The 20,257-nt window shown below is 40.8% G+C and overlaps 1 protein-coding gene across 2 annotated transcripts in view; it reads left to right on the forward strand.

The window, feature by feature from the left end:
- The window catches only part of GPD2 (glycerol-3-phosphate dehydrogenase 2), a 66,772-nt gene that overhangs the window by 32,603 nt on the left and 13,912 nt on the right, over positions 1-20,257 (forward strand). For both annotated transcript variants that reach the window (XM_062637831.1, XM_062637830.1), the window contains exons 7-8: positions 15,032-15,196; positions 15,935-16,079. In XM_062637831.1, coding sequence (XP_062493815.1) covers positions 15,032-15,196; positions 15,935-16,079 — 310 coding nt within the window. The remainder of the gene's footprint in view (positions 1-15,031; positions 15,197-15,934; positions 16,080-20,257) is intronic.

The raw sequence follows: 20,257 nt of genomic DNA on the forward strand, positions 1-20,257 counted from the left end.
AACGTCAAATGTGTTCAAGATAGGGCAAAAAGCCATGGATTTCTTGCAGTCTTGGAGGAACTCTCTGAAGAACAAATAGCTTAAATACTGATTTACTTACTGCTACAGTTCTAGTTAGTTTTACCTGGAGATGCAGTTTCTGACCTTTTGGCAGTCAGAAAGGCCTTCACACAAAATTGACTGTAAAGGTAGTTCTTTTCCCTTTTTAGTACTGCATTTACACTTTTCATCAGCTTATCAATAGGGGCTTTTGTACTGGGAAGAAGTAGGCAGGACTCTTGAAACACACTGGAGTTGGTATTTATATGGCTTCTAGTGGAAGCATATGTTGATAATTTCAAGTTGTCTTGTACAGAGCCCAGGAGAATGGAAAAAAAAAAATATATATACATGTGTGGCATCAGATATGTGCAGATTCTTATTTGGAAGTAGGGCGAGATTTAAAGGATGGACTTGATTTTTACTTATCTCTGATGGAGAGTGCATATTCTCCACCTGATTTTTAAGGTCTAGAGGAAATAGGTTATTTAGGAGCAAAATTTGGTATGGGTTTATGTGGTATTTTTTCTGTACTGTAGCAAGAGCTGCTGTAAATAGCATACAGAGAAGTAATTCAGATTTATTTTTTCATTATCATAACTATCAAACGTAACTTAAAACGGTCTAAGGGATCCCAAGAGCATGCAAGAACGAAGTGGTTCTCTTAACTGTAATTACACTTCCCATAAGAGCACTGTGACTTGAAATCTATTTATAATCTATTGAAGTTTTTTCTGATTAAATAAATGGTTTGTATGTATCATAGCTATTTTCTACCCCAGCATTCCAAAGATATGCATTTACAAGGTAGTCTTAAAATTAGTCTTCAGTTTTCTTGGACAAATAATTATTTTAAATAGTGTTGGAATAGATCTAAATATTCAGCACCAATATAGCATGTGGTCTTTTAGGGAAAACATCTGTACAATAATACAGCTTGAAGTTCTGCATGCCTGAGGGATATCTGTGATGGGTTTGTTGCCTTCCTAAGGAATAAGAAACAAATGCACAAGCTGCATATTGTAAACAAAGTGTAAAATAAAATTAAATAAAAAAAATAAAAGGAAATGTACCAATTATTGTACAGCAGTTTAGTGGAGAAGGAAGGTAGCGTAATTGCTCTGTTCATTCATCAAGTTTCATGAAATTGGGCAGAGAATCTTGATGATTCTTCCTCAGAGGAAGAGCGTCAATGCTAGCAGGACTTTCCGGGTATATTTGGTGAGAGAATCAAAAATAGACTTGAAGCTTTGCCGCCACTGAAACTACTTGTTCATGCTAGGATAGCTGGACTTACTGTGTTTTCCTTGGAAGACTGCAACTTAGTTATCCACATTTTGATGAGAATGTAAAGAAATGGTAATTTGCAGCAAGAAAAATTAAAACACCTCTCAAAGCTCCATCAACCCTCAATTTCCTAGGATAAAGCAGTACTGAAGAACTAAAATACCGCACTTGTGAGTTTATAATATACATTTGGGTGCTTTGAGGCTGAACCTAGTCCAGAATAAAAACTTTCCAACTACAGTGTTAAATCAATTCTTATCTTGCCCCATCTTGGCACTAACTGAGGAGTGGAGGACAAAAGGAGAAGGAAATTAAAATAGAGAAGGGAATTATAAGATTGAATTAAACTCCTTTTAGGCCTTTCAGAAGGATTAGTCGTAAAATAGAGCATTAAATAATGGTAAAGTCTTAAAGTAGGTTATATCTTTATTTTCTCTTCCCATCCCTTCTCTGTTTTCCCTAAATAAATAAATTGGCCCTTTAGGAATGGAGCGTCCTATCTGATCTGTATGTGTAGTTACATGTAATTTTATCTTGCTTTCTTGCTTTTTTTTATTTCTGTCTCTGCCATGTTTTCTTTGTATCTGTAGTTGCTAATAGCACTTACCAGCAGTGTCTCACTGTTAGGCATGTTGGTCGCCACCACCAAAGATGGTCTTAAGGTCCTTTCCAACCCTAACTATTCTATGATTCTATGATGCTAATTAAATGCATTCATTATTTCAGTTACTTTTTAATTTGATAAAATCACCTGTCCAGTTATGACTTACTGGTGGCAATGTTCTTTTGCAGAGGAAAGATCTTTGCTTTGGTTTGTAATTGTGGATCAAACTAGTGGCGTGTCAGATAATCCATTATTCATTAATATATTTTGTTCTGAAATGTTGCTGTGGTCTTAATTACATTTTAAAAATTGTTTATACAGCCTAAAAAAAAAAAAAAAAAAAGAAAAAAAAGGTACATTATGAATGTTGCAAGTACCAGCACTAGCAAATCACAGGCTTTACCAGGGGCTATTCTTGCTCTGTCTCGGCATCGGGAAACTAAAGCATATGTTGGATGTTAGCCTGGGTGTACACAATGTGTCTTATTTATTCAAGGTTTCCTTTGAAGCTACAACTTACAAGTTTGTTTCTTAGGGGTACATGTCAGACTTCATTTAGCATTTGTTGGTATTAGGATACTCCTGAATAGCAAAAAGGCAACATTTTGGGGGAAGAATACGGCTGCTATCTGAGCAGTGATCTGTCAGTTCCACTTAGGTAGCTCAAGGAAAACTGGAGAAGAGGCACTGTGGAGACGCTGGGCTGAGAGCTCAAGATCATAGGCGGAATTATTTTAAAGCACTTTAAATGGAAGAATTAATCTCCATTTAAATTATATATAGCTCATGATGTTCAGAACCAGGGAAAACATTAAGCAGAGATCTAACTGGCCAGAATATTTCAAGTTGAAGCATTTAGAAATTCTAAGTGGTGCAGTTCTTTTTAAGATGCATTATTTTTCTATCTAGGTCCTTGCAGACTTTATTAATGCACTTTGCCTTGCAAGATGAGCATTTAGGTGTGTAAGGAAAATTTGTCTTCTGCAATCAATCATGAATTTGAGATTTTTTGAGCTTTGTTGACCATGTTCTTTGAATTTACTGCTATTTTCCAAAAAGCAGGAATTAACATATACTACTTCTGTGACTGTTTTACCACATCAAGGTATTTTATTGTCTAATGTCTTGTTCTACAGATTGCCAGTGTACTTGCTGAGGTGTAAGTAGTTGTCCTTTATATATTGCATTCTCAGTATTTTTTTATATATTCTCTCCTGAAATATTTTAATATGGAGGTTATTTAATGGTTGAAAAAGAAGCTTTGGCAGAGGATTTAGCTTTCCTTGTTTACAGCAAACCCCATGAGAAATCCTTCCCAGGCACACATGTACGCGCACAGACACACATACACACAAAAATCAATGCAAAAGAGTAGGGCATTCGTTAAGCTGTCAAAAATGGAATAAATGCTTTTTTTTTTTATTTAGGCTCTTGTAGCTATTTTTCCTAGTATTTGAGTGTGTCCTGAATTATGAAATGTTACAGCTTTATAATTCATATTTGACAAATTAATATTTTGAGACTGTTGAGCTGTAATAGGGGTATTACCCTATTACAGATGCAGACAACTGTATGACTTTTTTTTTTCTTCCCTGGATTTAAAAACTCTTTGACAGTTTGTCACTAAAAAGACTTTCTATAGGTGAAATACATGGCTAACCATATTTCTTGGTATTTCAAAACTGAAGCTGGATGAATGAGAGAAGCCTTGCAGGCACACTAACTGTAGGTATAACCTGGAAAATGCTATGAGCATTTTCTATATCCCGTTGCTTTCAAATACGTTTTGTCCCATGTTCTGTGTAATAGAGTTGTATATGAAATCCTGAGCAAAATGGGCAGCCTGCTATGAGAGGGCTTTGAGAAGTAAGAAGAGCTGCCTCTAGTGGAATGCACATAAAACAGAATGCAGGTCTCTGGCAGGACCTACAGAAGCCATAGTATTCTCCCTTGCTGGCTTTAGTAAAAACACTGGTGGGGATCCCTTATAAATGGTGCTTCCCAATTCTCTCAGAAAATCCACTGGGTCTCTGTAAAGCTTCTTGGCGCATGGTGTCTCAAGTCACGCTGTGCTGTAGCCATCAGAGCTTTCTTATCATTTTCAAAAGGGATAAAATCAATTGTCTAAAATGGCTCATGTCTTTAACCCAGTTTTGCCTCTGTCAGGGTGCAGCTGCAGCAGCAGCCCTGCAGGAGTGGCCCTTTGCTCCTAACAAAAGGGACCATGCATCCACAGTGCTCCTCTTCCTTGTGCTGGAGGCATCCTTCCCAAAAGCATGGTGATGATAACTGCAGCTCCTGCTGTACCTGTAACAATTTAATTGTGTAAGTCAGCCCAGTCAAGCATCCCCAGCTCATGACTGGGAGACATGAAATTCATTGTCATTATTGTCCCTGTCATTTTGGATCATTATATCCTGCTGCAGAATTTTCCTCACTCCAGTGCTTTCTTACCTCCAGGAAGCGGGGATTATGGCTGAGGTTGGGGTGGGGGCAGGACTGTGAACTACATTTACCTCAGGGGAGCCACAGATTAAATTGGCTTTGCTTTCTGACTTGCTGGATTCATCTGTTTGTACGCTGTGGGTTTAAGGTTGGAAATGATGAATATTCTAGTGAATTCTGTGTCTCTCTTTTCTTTTTTTTTTAATGCTCGTATAAGCAAAGGATGGGTTTCATGTCCCTTTAGAAGTGAATGGGGAATAATTCTTCAGATCATGTTACCTAAAAGATTTAAGATTATTCCTGAGCAGAACGACATTATTTGCACATTGTGCCACAAACATCTGAGCATTCCCCAGTGTGTCATGGCTTTTAGGGGAAAGACTCCACCGAAGCATGTAACTCTGCTGTAATTTATATGTGTGCATTTTATGTGAACTTAATAGTCGGTCATTAGTTAATATGTACTCTGTTCCGTACTGCCGGTATGATTATCTGTATATTCAAGAAAAATGGATTGTGGGATGCCTGTCCATCATGTTGTTCCCTCCCCTGCTCTGGTGGCTGTCCCTGTGTCTGTCAGTATACGAGGCTGGATAGACCCCAGTCAAGAAGGGTTGAGAAGGTACACATTGCTCATCTTCCTTGCCTTGCTCTTCCTCTCCCAGTTCACCTCACCCTGCACTTCATGGCCTGTTTCTGTACCCCCTCATACTCTGGTTTCTCTAGGTGTAGGGGAGAATTATCTCAAAGTGTGGCTTCACTTTGAATGGGGTGGATCCCTCCATCAATAGAAGCCCTGTCCCCTGCCTGCTTGGTGCATGGGGTGTCTGCTGGCTTGCACCCAACTGTCTCTCCTGGGCATGCGCAGTGCTGCATCCCTGTCTGCGGGAGCAGCATGGCCTCTCCTCAGCTCTGGCATGGTACTCCACCTCTCCCATGACTGCTGTTCCCCGCTGGTCCTTCTAGCCCTGGCTGCTCTCCGCTAGGTCATGCAGTGGAGGTCAGCATCCCACCTGCTGAACACAACATGCGGCAGCTGATAAACCCATCACTGCTTCAGTTAGGCTTAAAAAATAGTTAACTGTGGTGTGCAGCACACGGTTTGCATCAAATCTGAGTTTGCCCCGAATTAAGCTGTTAGTGTGAGGACTGGGAGTGCTAGTCTACTCTGATGCCACATGGGTCCATAAGCTGTGTTGTCATCATCCTGTTTTTCTGGTGCAGTGGGACAGCCGCAGCAGACCTGCCGTGACAGTTGCTCATGGTGACATTTTAGCACAGTTTCCATAAACTGACAGTGACAATGTTTAGTTTCATTTTAACACTGTGCTTTTACTTGCCCTGACATTGCAATATGATTGTAGTGACAGGTTGAAGGCTGATACAAAGAAATGGGGAACAACATAATTATAAAGCAGTAGCACAGAACAATAATTCCAAATTTTGTCTCTCACTTGATGTGCCTGGATATGGTGTCTTATTTTTCATTCTGGTATCTTAGTTTCAATATGGTTTTTTAGCATCTGCACTGTAACTTGGCAGTAGACTCGATTAAGCATTCTCAGACTATTGTGATTCTCATTTTTTTAAAAAGCTTTTAAGAGTTTCCTGTCTCTTGATTATGTGACTCATTTGCTTGTAACTCTGTATGTAAGTTGGAACGTGTACTTTCGTTTCCTAATCTTCATTGTGATCTTCTTTGGTTTTATCCATACATGCAATTTGTTTAGTCACAGGTTCCTCTATTCCTTTAATCTTGCCTTATGGAAATAGTCTCGATCTGAAGTTTCATAAGTTCATCTTGTAAAACAGTGGTGTTGGTGTCCTGGGTGGTCTCTGCAGCGTGTGCCCAAGCTGTGCATGTTAAGGTTTGATAAATGTGGCTGTTGTTGGTAAATAGGTATTAGCTCTTTCAGACCCTTGAAGAGTAGAACCTTGAAGTTGGATGCTGCTGGTTACCTTTCTACCTCTGACACTCACAGGAATACAGAAGTTTATTTCTTGTGGTCTAAGCTGGTGCTAAATAGAGGAAGCAAGAAATTATTAAAAGTTACTTCTACTGGATTGTTTAAACTTGCTGTGTCAAATCTGAGTTTGAATCTGCCAGAATACTTATGAGAAGACCAAAGTCAAGGCTTTCCTTTCCATTACAGCTCCTACAAAACAAAGGCTGAAAATACATTCATTTTAGGGCAGATCTCGAAGAATTAAAATATGTGGGGTGCGTGGATTTTTCCGGTGCATATTTAGATGTGTGTCATTCTTCCCATCTGATTGGGCCATGTTTCAGCAGCACAGATAACACAGTGGAAAGCAGAAATCAAATGGTACATGATTTGTATGAGACACATTAACAGTCTGGTGTGATATCACTGGGTTGTTGCATGTGGGTGTGATAGAAAGGAGTCAGCTGAGTCAGAGCGCTCGTCCCTCGGAAGCAGGCCAAGAACAAATGCGTGTGTGCTGCGTATCTGAGGAAGTCTGTCAGCTTTTGGCAAATTTTTGACTTCAAATTCAGAGAGCAAGAAATAGTCCAGGTCTGAGGACATTCTGAATGACTTGTGACTTGGGAGTCAAATTTGATGTTTACCTCTGAACATTCTACTACCAACATATTGTACTTATGTTTGGGGAAAAGAACTTGCTGAGCTCTTTCTCAGAGAAGTCTGGAGCAATTCTGAGTCACTCCAGCTGATTCATAATGCCTAAACTTGGCTATAACTGATTACCGTATGTACCGCAGATGTTGAGTTCCTGTTTTAATGCTTGTAATAAAACTGTTCATGCAATTAGGCATTTATTTAAAAATTAGAGGATGCAGGCAGGCATGGTAACTTAGTTATGTAGAGTGATGTATAATTATCACTCATAAACCTTAAATTAGGTGAGGTTTTGGTAAGGTTTGTATAGACACAACAAGAAAACTTTCATGTACATGAAACTGATCTTGCATATTGCTTTTCTTTACTGTGAGCATGCAGTTATCTAGTGCAAGGCTGACACAAGTATATAACATGTGTATATAAATATACTTGTAAAATGTCTTTTAGAATACCAGTGTTTCTGGGGACAGTGGGTGTCATTATTGTGGTGATCCAATAACATCCCCATCTTGATGCTGGGGACAGATTGTTAGCTATGTTCCAAATCCAAGGGACTGCCTTGTGAGGTGCAGGTAAGTACTATAGTTCAGGCAGTGGAGCTTGCTAGCTCAGTAAAGGAGTAATGTACAAGCATGAGGTTAATTTGCAAGTATTTGTTGCCTTAATCACCCCTGCTTTTTAAAACAATAAAAAAATCCCCAACCCCTGTTTATTTGTATGGCTGCATTAGTAGGGATATAAGATTTAAGGCATTTGATACTGTCTCCCACAGCATCCTCATAGACAAGCTAAGGAAGTGTGGGCTTGATGATCAGGTAGTGAGGTGGATCAAGAAGTGGTTGGAAGGAAGAAGGCAGAGAGCTGTGGTCAATGGGGCAGAATCTAGCTGGAGGTCTGTGACTAGTGGAGTCCCTCAGGGGTCGGTGCTGGGACCAGTGCTGTTTAATATTTGCATCAACGACCTGGATGAGGGAACTGAATGTACCCTCAGCAAGTTTGCTGATGATACTAAACTGGGAGGAGTGGCTGACACACCAGAGGGCTGTGTTGCCATTCAGCGAGACCTGGACAGGCTGGAGAGTTGGGCGGAGAGGAACTTGATGAAATTCAACAAGGGCAAGTGTAGAGTCTTGGTCTGGGGAAGAACAACCCCATGTACCAGTACAGGTTGGGGGCTGACCTGCTGGACAGTGGTGAAGGGGAAAGGGACCTGGGGGTCCTGGTGGATAGGAGGATGACCATGAGCCAGCAATGTGCCCTTGTGGCCAAGAAGGCCAATGGCATCCTAGGGTGCATTAGAAAGGGTGTGGTTAGTAGGTCAAGAGAGGTTCTCCTCCCCCTCTACTCTGCCTTGGTGAGGCCGCATCTGGAATATTGTGTCCAATTCTGGGCCCCACAGTTCAAGAAGGACAGGGAATTGCTTGAAAGAGTCCAGCGCAGAGCTACAAAGATGATTAAGGGAATAGAACATCTCTCTTATGAGGAGAGGCTGAGGGAGCTGGGACTCTTTAGCTTGGAGAAGAGGAGACTGAGGGGTGACCTCATCAATGTTTACAAATATGTAAAGGGTGAGTGTCAGGATGATGGAGCTAGGTTTTTTTCAGTGATGTCCAGTGATAGGGCAAGGGGCAATGGGTGTAAACTGGAGCATAGGAGGTTCCATGTGAATATCAGGAAAAATTTCTTTACTGTGAGAGTGACAGATCACTGGAACAGGTTGCCCAGGGGGGTTGTGGAGTCTCCTACGTTGGAGATATTCACGGACCTCCTGGACAAGTTCCTGTGTGATGTACTCTAGGTTACCCTGCTCTTGCAGGAGGGTTGGACTAGATGATCTTTTGAGGTCCCTTCCAACCCTTAGGATTCTGTAATTCTGTGATTGTGACCATGATGTGGGCCTGGTTGTCTCACTCAGATATTTCTTCTAATGTATTTTTCCTTTCAAAAGAAGCCTGTTAGGTGGTTCTGTGAAAAGATTTGTCCTCTTGAGAAAGTTCATTAAGACTGTCATATAGCTTCTTGAATGGCTAATTTCCATTCTCCATTAAAGTTGACCTCCACAGCAATAGCTAGATATGCATAATCAGAAAAGACTATAAACTGAGAAAAGATGAGAAGGCTTTCATGTATGTTGCAGGAACCAGCCTGTTTTTTAAAGCAGGAAGAGTTGCAGTATGAACCAGGTGTATTTCGGGCCATCATCACAGTGCTTGTGTGCATTGTTGGTACATGACTGCTTGTTGGGTAGCAGGTATACTCAATAACAAAGTGCTAGTTCTTAACTTAAAAAGATTAACATGAACAAAAGTTACACTCTTAGGACTGAAAGAGTTTCCAGCTTCTTAGAAAGTAAATAAATAAAATGCAGTAACTAGCTGCTCAGTGCTGTTTATCTTCAACTGAATAGAGTTGCAGAGGAGAAAGAAGGAATTGGTATAAAAGTAATAGGAGTCAGAGTGTGGCAGAGGACAGAATATACCAGAACTGCCGGAGTGCCTTATTAATGCAGTGGCTTTCACACAACTCTACTGAATCAGTCACAAACAAATTTCTAAGTCTGTGGGCTTTGTTACCACTACTGGCTGTGGTTCAGCATTGATAAAAATAAAATTGAATGTACACTATGTGCACTCTGTGGGAGGATTCTTTTAGTGCCAACGGAAACATTGTCTGTTCCTCTTTGAAGAAATACAACATTTGCTACTAAGGAATGAAAATAGAATTTTCCTAAATTACACACACACACAATAAAGAAATTATAAACCAAACGACATAACTGTTGGTCTTAACATGATGTAGGACACACACAAAATGTCTTCACACACTAAATGTCTTCAGTGGTATGTCTTCTAAGAATAAGGTGAGTTTTTAAAGAGGATTTAGTGATAATATAATGAAAGCACTTAGGCCAGTGTTTTAATAAAAGCTAGGTTGACTGCCCTTAATCAAAATTAAGGTCTCGCTCTATTTTTACTATATTATGGGCAGATGACAGTAATGAATAACAAGGTGGATGATTCTTTCATTTGTTTGAAATATCTTAAATGGTTTAAACATCCTTCTGAGAGGTATCATGGGAGGAGTTGCAAAGAACACTCAGCATGTGCATCAGTTGCCTCTTGGATGCTTTTCCCAAGGATACCTTTTGCACCGCCATTGAGAGGCATCCAGCTGACAGCTGATGTGTGCACAGTGCACAGCAAACAAGTGCTCTCCAAGCTAGCCTCCAGTAACAGTTCTGGACAACACAGGACAGGGTGTTTGCAAACATCTATTGTGGTGAAGGTCATAATTAGAATTTCACTGTATTGCCTACAGGTTAGTTATGAGATCTTCAGGAGCTTACTCATTTATGGAAAAAGACACCAAATTAATTGGGCTTAGCCATTTTGTTGTTATAAAATAACTTTTTGACTTACGACATTTGGGAAAAAGCCCCATGGTGTCATGAAGTGGTTACCTCTACTAGCAAGGGGAAGTCATTGTTTTTGTTGCTTTGCTTTGGGGCACTAGTGCCTGATGTGGAGGATGATGGATGCAGAGATATCTTTAGGTGGGTAATCCAGGACCTCCCATGCAAGCTCTTGGTTTACCATTTACCACAAAACTACAGCTTGAGTTTCCTGGGCATCTTCTCAAGGTGTTAACAGTGCTCAGGTCAAGAAAGCTTTACACATCTGTTCTGGAGGAAATTAAGCTTGGAGGCGATTTTATCTTGGTTTTGGTGAATTTCCCAATCTTATCTGGGGGGAATGGCATTTAACTGAAAAATTGGAAAGGTTGAGGTATAGGATCTTTGCTTCACCCTTCCATTTCTCTCTAGAGCAGTAAAGATTATCCAGGTATGAGGACACATGAAACCATAGAATGGTTTGGAAGGGACATCAAATATCATCTGCTTCCAACCCCCCTGCCACAGGCATTGATACCTTCCACTAGACCAAGTTGCCCAAAGCCCTTTCCAAGTGGCCTTGATCACTTTCATGGATGGAGCAGCCACAGTTTCTTTGGGCAACCTGTGCCAGTGTCTCACCACCCTCATAGTACTTTTTCCTGATACCTTTTCTACCTCTACCCTCTTTGAGTTTAAAGCCATTCCCCCTTGTTCTATGCCTATGTGCCCTTGTAAAATGTCCCTCTCCAGCTTTCTTGTAGGCCCCTTTGGGTATTTTTTACACCAACTTTAACCAAGTGTGCTGGGACCTTGCTGTCTGGTTACTTCTAGCTGTGATGGCAGGCTGGCATGTGCCCACCATCCCTCGTATTCTCTTTACCTCCACTGAAGGAGGGGCCAGGCATCAAAGCCTGGTTCTGCCATGTGACAGAGGCTCCCCGACCCGCATGCCAATATCACCCTGTACCACAGCAATACCTGTTGTCGCTGAGCCACCTCTTGTGCAGGCTGCAAGAACTGCAAAGGGGGTTTATTAGGGAGGAGAGTCTGAAGGACATGTATGAAGCAGTACCTTTTCATCTTTCTGTTGTTCACATACCACTCTCTTTGAAACAGACATTCTTGTCCTGGTTTAAACCCTAGCCAGACAGTTTGTTCACTCACTCCCAGTGAGTGGTACCGGGCTGAGAGCAATCGAGGCCCCCTCCCCCGGGGCTCTCCCTTTCCCCGCTCCCGTGAGGGATGGGGAGGAGGATTGAACGAGTGCAACTCCCACGGGTTGAGACAAGAACAGTCCAGCAACCAATGTACAACACAAATCACCACCACTACTACCAGCGACAACAATGATAAGAGAAAATAACAAGGGAAGGGAATACGATACCACCGGCCAAGAAACGAGTCCCACCCGGAAGCCCATGTCCTTCCGGGTAACTCCCAGTCACCCCCCACCCCGGGCATGACGTGCTGTGGTATGGAATACCTCCCTGGCTAGCCTGGGTCAGGCACCCCGTCTCTGCTTCCTCACGGCTTCCCCTCCTCCCTGGCAGAGCATGAGGCTCACAAAGTCCTTGGTCAGGGTAAACATCACTTAGCAACAACGGAAAACATCGGTATCACCAGCACTGTTCCCAGGCTGGAAGTCAAAACACAGCACTGCGCCAGCTACCACGAAGGAGAAACATGACTGCTACTGCTGAACCCAGGACAATTCCTGACTCCAAAGTAGTAATTAGCTAGTTTTACTCTAATTGGCAGAAAATATGCTTTGTCAGCAGTGAATGTGCTGTAGTAAGAAATTATTTGGCTGTGGTGCCTTTATACTGGAGGGCGTGCATGGAGGAACAGCAACTGCTTCTTCAGACATCAAGAAAAAAGATTACTGCATATAAAGTGCAGGGTTTTAATGTAGTTGTCTGGGGGAAAAATGTGCACATGTGAGTTGGGGGCTTTAAAAAAAAAAAAAAGCAGTTATTTGCATGTAAAAAATACTGTACTGTGACCCCCATCTCTACCAAACTGTTGCAGTATTATTCTCCACAGATGATAAATTTCTGAGCTAGTCAGTCACTCTTCATTTCTTTCAAATCTACACCTCTGCAGATCTGTGCTGTTTATATTGTGAAATACTCGAGGACTCCGCACTGTGATCACATCAATCTGAAACCAGTGGGTTTTTCTAGATGTGTAGTTAATCAGGAACTGGTTATTTCCCAGTCCTCCTCCTGCAAATACATTACATAGGCACTCAGAGTTCCTTTTGGACAGCTGAGATTTGAGTAATAGCAAGGGGTTTCTTGCATCAGAATAATGATGAGGAGGAAATGGATGAGAGTTTCAGAGAAAGCATGGAAATGTTATCTTGAGCACAGTGTCCAAATCCTGCAATGCACTGAGCATATCCTTAACTCATTCTGATGTTACAGGCATTAGGAGTTTCAACAAAATGCTGATCAGCTCTTGGATTTGGGGCTTAATAAACAGTTGTTACTTAGATGTTTGCTCTCTTTAGAAATCACAGCTGTTTTCACGTTATTTATTCTGCTGATTGGCTTCTCTGGATTGCTTTTGGTCTGGACAAATAAGTCACAAAACTGTGAAGAAGCAAGCTTGCAGAATGTAAACAGTATGACTTCCATTAGACCAAAGCTAATATTGGCAAACAATGAAAGTTGGGCTGGTTTTGTGTGATAAATTCACACCCTGTGTTAGCTGGAGAAGACCAGTTTGTGGGGGGTATCCCCTTACGCACTGATGGCAAGGACTAATCGATGGAGGATAAAGTAACTAAGGAAACCCCCTTGGTCCTAGGATCCTTCTACAATGAAAGAATAAGTCCTGCTGCACGGAAACAGATACTCCAGGGTTTCTATGTATATAGACAGCACTGATTTGAGGGTGGCATTCCTGGTATCTGCTGGGTTCCTTGTCCTGCAGTATCAAGACTTGCAGCACCCTATGGGGCAGGCAGTCCCCCAGATCAAGCACCACTGTGAAGAGAGTTGACTCCAGAATGCTACCCTCTGAAAGCCTTCAACTTTGGACAAGAGGAGCATTGCCTGGGTTACTCTGAAGCATGTCCTGTATTCTGCTTTATGTAGAAGCAGCTGCTGTAATGCAGCTCGTCGCTGTTGTCCTTTTTTTGTCTAGTGCTCCCTCTATATATGAGATGTACATTTGCTCAAGCCTGTGTTAAAATGTGAAGGTTTGAGGTAAACCACATAAGGTCATTTTATCCATTCCCCAACACTACCACAGCATAAATGTTGATGCATTTATTTAATGATTTGCCTGCCACTTCTGACAGATGGTTGTTTCATCTTACGCATCTTGTGTGATGGAGTGTCCCCAGCTTTTCTTGACATCTTGCTCAGTTGTTTTGCTGTTCTTTTTTTGCAGTTTATTTTTGGCATTGTTTGCTTAGTTGAATTGGAGTTACTGTTTGTTTCTTCATTGGTGCTTTATCATGTTACTGTTCCCATATGCTTCGCATAACTTTTTTTCTTGTAGTTGAAGACTTATTGCGCTCTATCGTCTGGGCTGTGTTAGAATGAGGAGTTTGGGGAGGGGATGCAGCACCTTCGAGGCCATTGATCCTATCTTTATAACTTTGCCCTTTTAGCTAGGAACAGATTATTTGCATAGTGGTTCAAGATTGCACAGGCAGAATCAGAAGAACCAAACTTTACATAAACCATTTATACTAAATGTTGGGAATGCTGGCAACATAAGTCAACTACAATGTCTATTGGAAATTTATCACTTTATCAGTATTATCTTTGATAGAAGTGGTCCAAGCACGTAGGGAAGTGAACCATGCCTTGGGAAGTTTAGCCTTCTTTTAAATTAATTATTCAGGACACACAGAGCCTGGCCCCTTCAATGTATATTAATTCTTTCCAGCCAGCATCCAGGACTTTTAACTTCAGTGGCAGTAACAAATAGGAGGAGTCTCAGGTGAAGCCAGTATTTCCAAGTAATTAATCATCTTCCCCTCATGTTCCCTCCACCTCTTTCTTAGTTTTCTTTAACAAGGGAATTTCAGTAATAAATCTTTAATGATACATGTTAAGAATCCTTCATTAATTCTTGTCTGCTTACTTCTCTTTCTTTGATACTCTATGTTGTATGTTAGGAAGTTAAAATGAAGAAAAAACAGTTCTAGAGGGCTGGTAAATTGGCACAGTCTCTGAAAGGTTGTTTCTTGGCTGTTGGATGTCGTGTGGCATACTTGCTAATAGGGATTGTTGATTAATACTGATTGGAATGTCAAATGAATGCTTGGATACATTTACAGAATTGCAGCACGATTGCACAGGAAAAGGTAAAGAAAAAAGTAATCTGTCTGCTCCTTAGGTGGAGGTGAGCCTGATTCTAAGTTTTATTCTAACCTAATTCTAAGTTGCATGTTCAGAGGCTTTGCTTGTTGTATACTCTTGGGTGCCGCAGCAGCCCACACAGGAGCACAGCTGGGCACATTGCTGCCAACGGAGCAGAGGGGATGTATCTTTAAATAATTCTCCTCAGATGCAGGCAGCCATCAAGCCTATTCAATGTGACAGGGACAGATGTGACAGATCGGTTCTGACACACTTCCATACCACAAGTCCGTGGCTGGAGGTGACTGGTGTCCTTCCTCTGGTCCCGTCCCTGCTGCAGGACAGCACAATGACGCGCGGATGAACCTCGCCATCGCCCTCACTGCTGCCAGGTACGGCGCTGCCACCGCCAATTACACTGAAGTGCTGCGCTTGCTCAAGACGACAGACCCAGCCAGCGGGAAGGAGCGTGTGTGTGGTGTGCGCTGCAGGGACGTCCTAACAGGTGCGTGCCTTCCTGGCAATGGGAAAGCTGTGGTACACAAGGACAGCTTCCTGCCCAGCTTTCCCAGATGACCGGCTGGCAAGTGGTGGGCCCCCAGTGTCCTTTGGTCTGCAGCGGGCTCTACCACACCATGGTTGAGCAGGAAGCAGAGCCCTTCAGGAGAGCCTACTTTTCATTAAAGACACAAAGAAATAATGAGACGAGGGAGGAGCAGGGAACGCTGCTGTTTATAAATATCAATGAACCGACAAAGGAGCCATCTTCCCAGGGTGCAGTAGCATACCATTAATGTCAATCATCTTTAACTTCTGTCAGATTTTTCACTTGAATCCTAGCATTTTGGCAGGGTAAGCTAAGCTTTACATCCAAACCCTTCTGTCAAGCAAAGATGATATTGTAAAACGCTGTGTGCTGTACAGTAATAGTCCCATTTACCAAGTCTATGGATTGAGACTGAAATCTCTCATGTTTGAGAAGCAGATTTCAGCTGAACTTCTTCCATCCAGTCTCCCTCCTTCTGCCTTTACAGATAAGATGGAATTTCACTGTAAAACATTTTCTTTCAAATAGGCGTTACATGAAAACTTTGTTAATTTTTAAAAATCATTCCAGCTGTTCTGTTCAGACAAGCAGGATGTGCTTTACAGTAGGTGAAGTTCATAGGTAGATTAATAACAGAGGGTGTCAGTGAGCAAGAAAACAAATGGTTTATGTGATTGATACTGTTTTCTTTCACAGGGCAGGAATTTGATGTCAAAGCCAAATGTGTTATCAATGCTACGGGACCTTTCACAGACTCTGTGCGCAAAATGGATGATCAGGAAGTACCAAACATCTGTCAGCCAAGTGCAGGCGTGCATATTGTCATGCCTGGTTATTACAGGTAACGATATTCAAAGCCTAAACCATTTGTAACAATCTCTGCTGGTGTCTGTAAAAAATAGGCTTGCAGAGACGCATTTCTGGGTTTTATGGTAGCCTTGAATGCATTTGATTTTTATTTTGAGTGGGTTTTTTTTTTAAGAGGATTCTGCACTGTGCTGCTTAGAAGATCAATTTCGTATATTCAGAAAAAGACTGAAGTCTCGTAGTTCTTAGTTAAAACACACCAAGGCAGAATTCCTGCTGAAACAGAAGGGTATTCAGGCAGGGCATCTGCAACAGACTTGTGAAAGGCGTATTTTTCAATAATGAATTTGAATTGAGTGTACTGGCTGCTTGTTCACTCCCCTTAAGAAAAGAAGCAGCATATGAAACCTTCCAGAGAGGCTGCTGCCTTCATACAAAATCTCTTGTCCTGTTAAGCATGAAACTATGCAGTGACACTCTGCCACTGTACTTTGCTATGTTATGACTCCATTTATAGTACATATGAACACAGCATGTAGGCCATTGAATAAGTACTTCAAAATAACATCATTAAATTTTAATGCCACTGTGGCCCCCAGCCCACCTACCATTCTGGTGGAGAAGACTTGCCTCCACTGCTGACCTTGTCACAGAGGTCCCTGTGGCACTCTGTGAGCACGCACTCTGTGGACTACTGCTTCTGTCCTTATTTGCTGTGCAAAACCAAATCCCCTTCTACCAAGCAAGCCCTGTCAGTTGAAACTCAAATATTACCTTTGGTTTCTGAAGTCATTAGCATCCTAATGGAAATTCACATTTATGGACTTAGCTCAATTCTGTTGATACAGTGAACTTACAATAGTGCTTTCCATATCATCATTGCACTCCTCTGTGAATATAAATTTAGACTTCCAGTGCACAACATGTTGTTTTTTCCAGAGCTGTCCCAACAGGACATGACCATGACTCTAAAATTGAGGCATTTGTGGATTAGTGTAAAATCATTCTTGCATTCTGTTCTTTTTTTGGTGTCTTTCTACATGAAAAATGGGAAAATGACTTGATAGCTGCTTGAAAGCACTAGCTATGTGGAAGAATGGGTTGTAATCCTAGTTTCCTCACATGCTATGAGAAGGATATGTGTGATTGACTTTAAGGCCCTACAACAAAACCATATAAAGTTTTAAAACTTTGACTCACTTTGTAAATTCAAAGTAGAAGATGGCTTGGGATGCATGAGGGTTCTAATTTATTTATTCAGTAATAACCTAATAATTTTAATCAGAAATGTAGAGAATTCTTGTTCTCCTTGTTCCCCTGTGTATGTCAGCATGTGGGCATTACTTTTCTTGTGAAATAGTATCTACCCACATGCTGCCTCCACAGTGCAGCTGATTAGATAAAACTGCACTGAATTTCCATGAAGTGGGATAGCTTAAACCAAGAACTGTCTGCTAAATAGAAAATACTCGTGGTATTTAATGTTAGTTGTATCAGGTCGTCTCCTGCTGCCAAGGAGCACTCCTCAGCAAACGAAGATTGTAATTTCACTGCGACTGCTTGCCTTATGGTAAATGTTTTATAGAGAATTTTGGCCCGTACTCACCCAAATTATTTTTTTTGAAGAGGTAGAGTTTTTAGATATAAACATAGTTAAGGTTTTATAAAACCAATGTTAACTTAATGCCTTTATTTCCCATGGGTTTCTTATTCATTTATGTTCTTCATTAATAGTCCCAGTATTCCTCCTCTCATTAATCCTATTTTTAGTATACATCTATTCTGGTAGCTGCAGCAAGTCCCTCTCACTCCCTATTGTCTAAGTGTATTATCTGCTAAATGAAAGTGGTTTTTGACTACCTCTGTTCCGATAGGCTTGCTGCCTGAAATGTGTCTATGGATGAAATACTTTATTTCCCCTCCCTTCTGACAAATGTCAGATGCTTTTTGTCTGTCTTGAATTTTCTTGTCTGATCTGCATTCCAAATCCCATGTAAAATTGTCTGCTGAACCTTAGTTCTACTCTATGGAAAATTGCCTATTTGCTCTTTAACTGCATTTGTGGTGCTTTGGTCAAAGCTTATTCAACTAGAGGTCTTCCATGTATCTGTTCTGCTCCATAAAATGCTATGTCCAGGAAGGAACCACTTACTGACCTCAACTCTAAGACTTCTCGTCTGCCCCTCAGTTAAAGCATCTTGTCTAGTTCAGTAGTCTACAGCTTCATACATTCTACATGTACTTTAGTCATGTGTTTTCAAGATTTTTTTCCTGGTTTGTCATATGTTCGATATACATTGTCCAACTTAACTGCACTGCTTTTTGGAAAAGGAACCTCCTACTGCATTCAGTTGTTACAAGTTAACTCTTCAATAATGTACAACTGCTCAAACATTAGGCCAGGTGTCTTAATGGTTGTTTTGCTGACAGCCATTTAAGATTCATCTGTATTACACTCCAAGACCATTTGTCCCTATATTTCTATGTAAAGGCAATGCTTTATACTTCATGTTAGAGTTTACAGTCCTGGACTTACCCATTTCAGTAGTCTTTAAACAGTGCTAGAGAAATCTTACAGTGGCTGATGCTGCTATACTTCATAGCTCATTTTCATGTCTATTCTGTAGTCGCAAGAATTCGTGTCTTACAAAACATGCTGTTTCAGGACTATTTCTTGTGTGCATCAGATGATTCCAGAGGCATTCCATATCAGCCAACATTTGGGTTTTAGGATGCTTCTTTTCAATGAGAAACATCTTAATTTAATTTGTTTTGGTGGCTCCTTAGTTATTTATGTAAGATGGAACAAACATAGCAATGGGAGATTGAGAGTGTGCTTCCTGGGATAGCTAGTAGTCATTAATTCAGTAAATTAATTGGCATATGGAGAACTATTTCATCCTTTCTCATCATTTGCTGTGTAATCAAATTGAAAACACTTCACACCATTGGTGTTGAGGTGGAACTTGGTTTTAAGTCTTTACTTGTTTATCTTCCTTATTTTAGAGTTTCTGTGAGATCACATTTAGAAAAACCCATACTTTTGAGAAAATGTCTGAAGTTTTCTGAATATTCTGATACTGTATATTAAATCTCTAGTTTCCTCTGTCTCTAAATCAATAACTTTTTCATTTTAAAAAGTAATCATTTGTCTGACGTGATTTACTTTTCACAAATCTGTGTTGACTTCCCCTATTAAATTGTACTTTTCCAACTGTATGCTTAAGCTGTCTATAAATATCACCTAAAAAATGTTCTAATATACATGCTATGTATGAAATTTTCAGCTTCTCTTCTAGCCTTTCCAGATATTGAAAACTTACCTTCAGTAATCTTAGACTTCCTAAAAATAACAATTCAGTGGTTCGGCTGGTGGCTCCCTAGAATAGGTAATTCATATCCAAGCAGGTGTTTGTCTGCTTTCAGCTTACTGTGTTAATAGTTGAGTCCATTGAACTCCTCTGATGGTCTGTACTACCCCTTAAATACATACCCTCCTATCCTCCTTCTGTATAATTCCTATATGCTCCTTCTGTTACCAGGATCAGAGGCAAAACCTGAAGACTGCTAAGCTAGCTGCAGGTGGTTTTGCAAGTACCCACAGCACTGCAAATGAAAGTTGGCATCTTTTCTTTAAATAAAAATGAACAAAAAAGCTTAAGTGTTTCTGTATATAAAAGCTGTTTACTTTGAAGTAATTATAGAAGCCTTTCGTTTTCTGAGATACAAGCAGACCTATTTAGTAAGTCATGAGGATAACTGGGTTTGTACCTGTGGATTTTTAGTTTATTTGTTTTTCTTTTCTTTTTAATATTATATCAGGAAACATTGATACAGAAATTAAAATTTCCTCTATGAAGAACTACTGGTTATCTTCATTTAACTAAATCGTTGTTTGTTGCACTGGCGTAAATAATTGACAAAGCTCTGAACAGTAGCATCCAGTTAGTGTCTTCCTTGTCTTTTTTTCTCACAACATGGTTCCCTGTTCAGGAGCACAGGAGCTGAGAGTATTCTGAGTGTACTTCTTGGTCTGAGTCCTGTGGGAGTCTGGGCATTCACTCCTGTTGAAGTGGCAGATGGTTAACAGACCCAGGCTGTGGTATTGCTGGATGTTTACTGTTGGAATGTGCTTATAATGCTTATGATTTCAGTGTTGCTCTTCTCTTGTTTTCTTCATGGTTTTCTGTTGTGAACCATTACCCCTCTCCC

The sequence above is a fragment of the Pezoporus occidentalis genome, unplaced genomic scaffold (assembly GCF_034315485.1).
Source record: "Pezoporus occidentalis ecotype Australia unplaced genomic scaffold, CSIRO_AGI_Poc_V1 ctg54, whole genome shotgun sequence".
Taxonomy (NCBI): domain Eukaryota; kingdom Metazoa; phylum Chordata; class Aves; order Psittaciformes; family Psittacidae; genus Pezoporus; species Pezoporus occidentalis.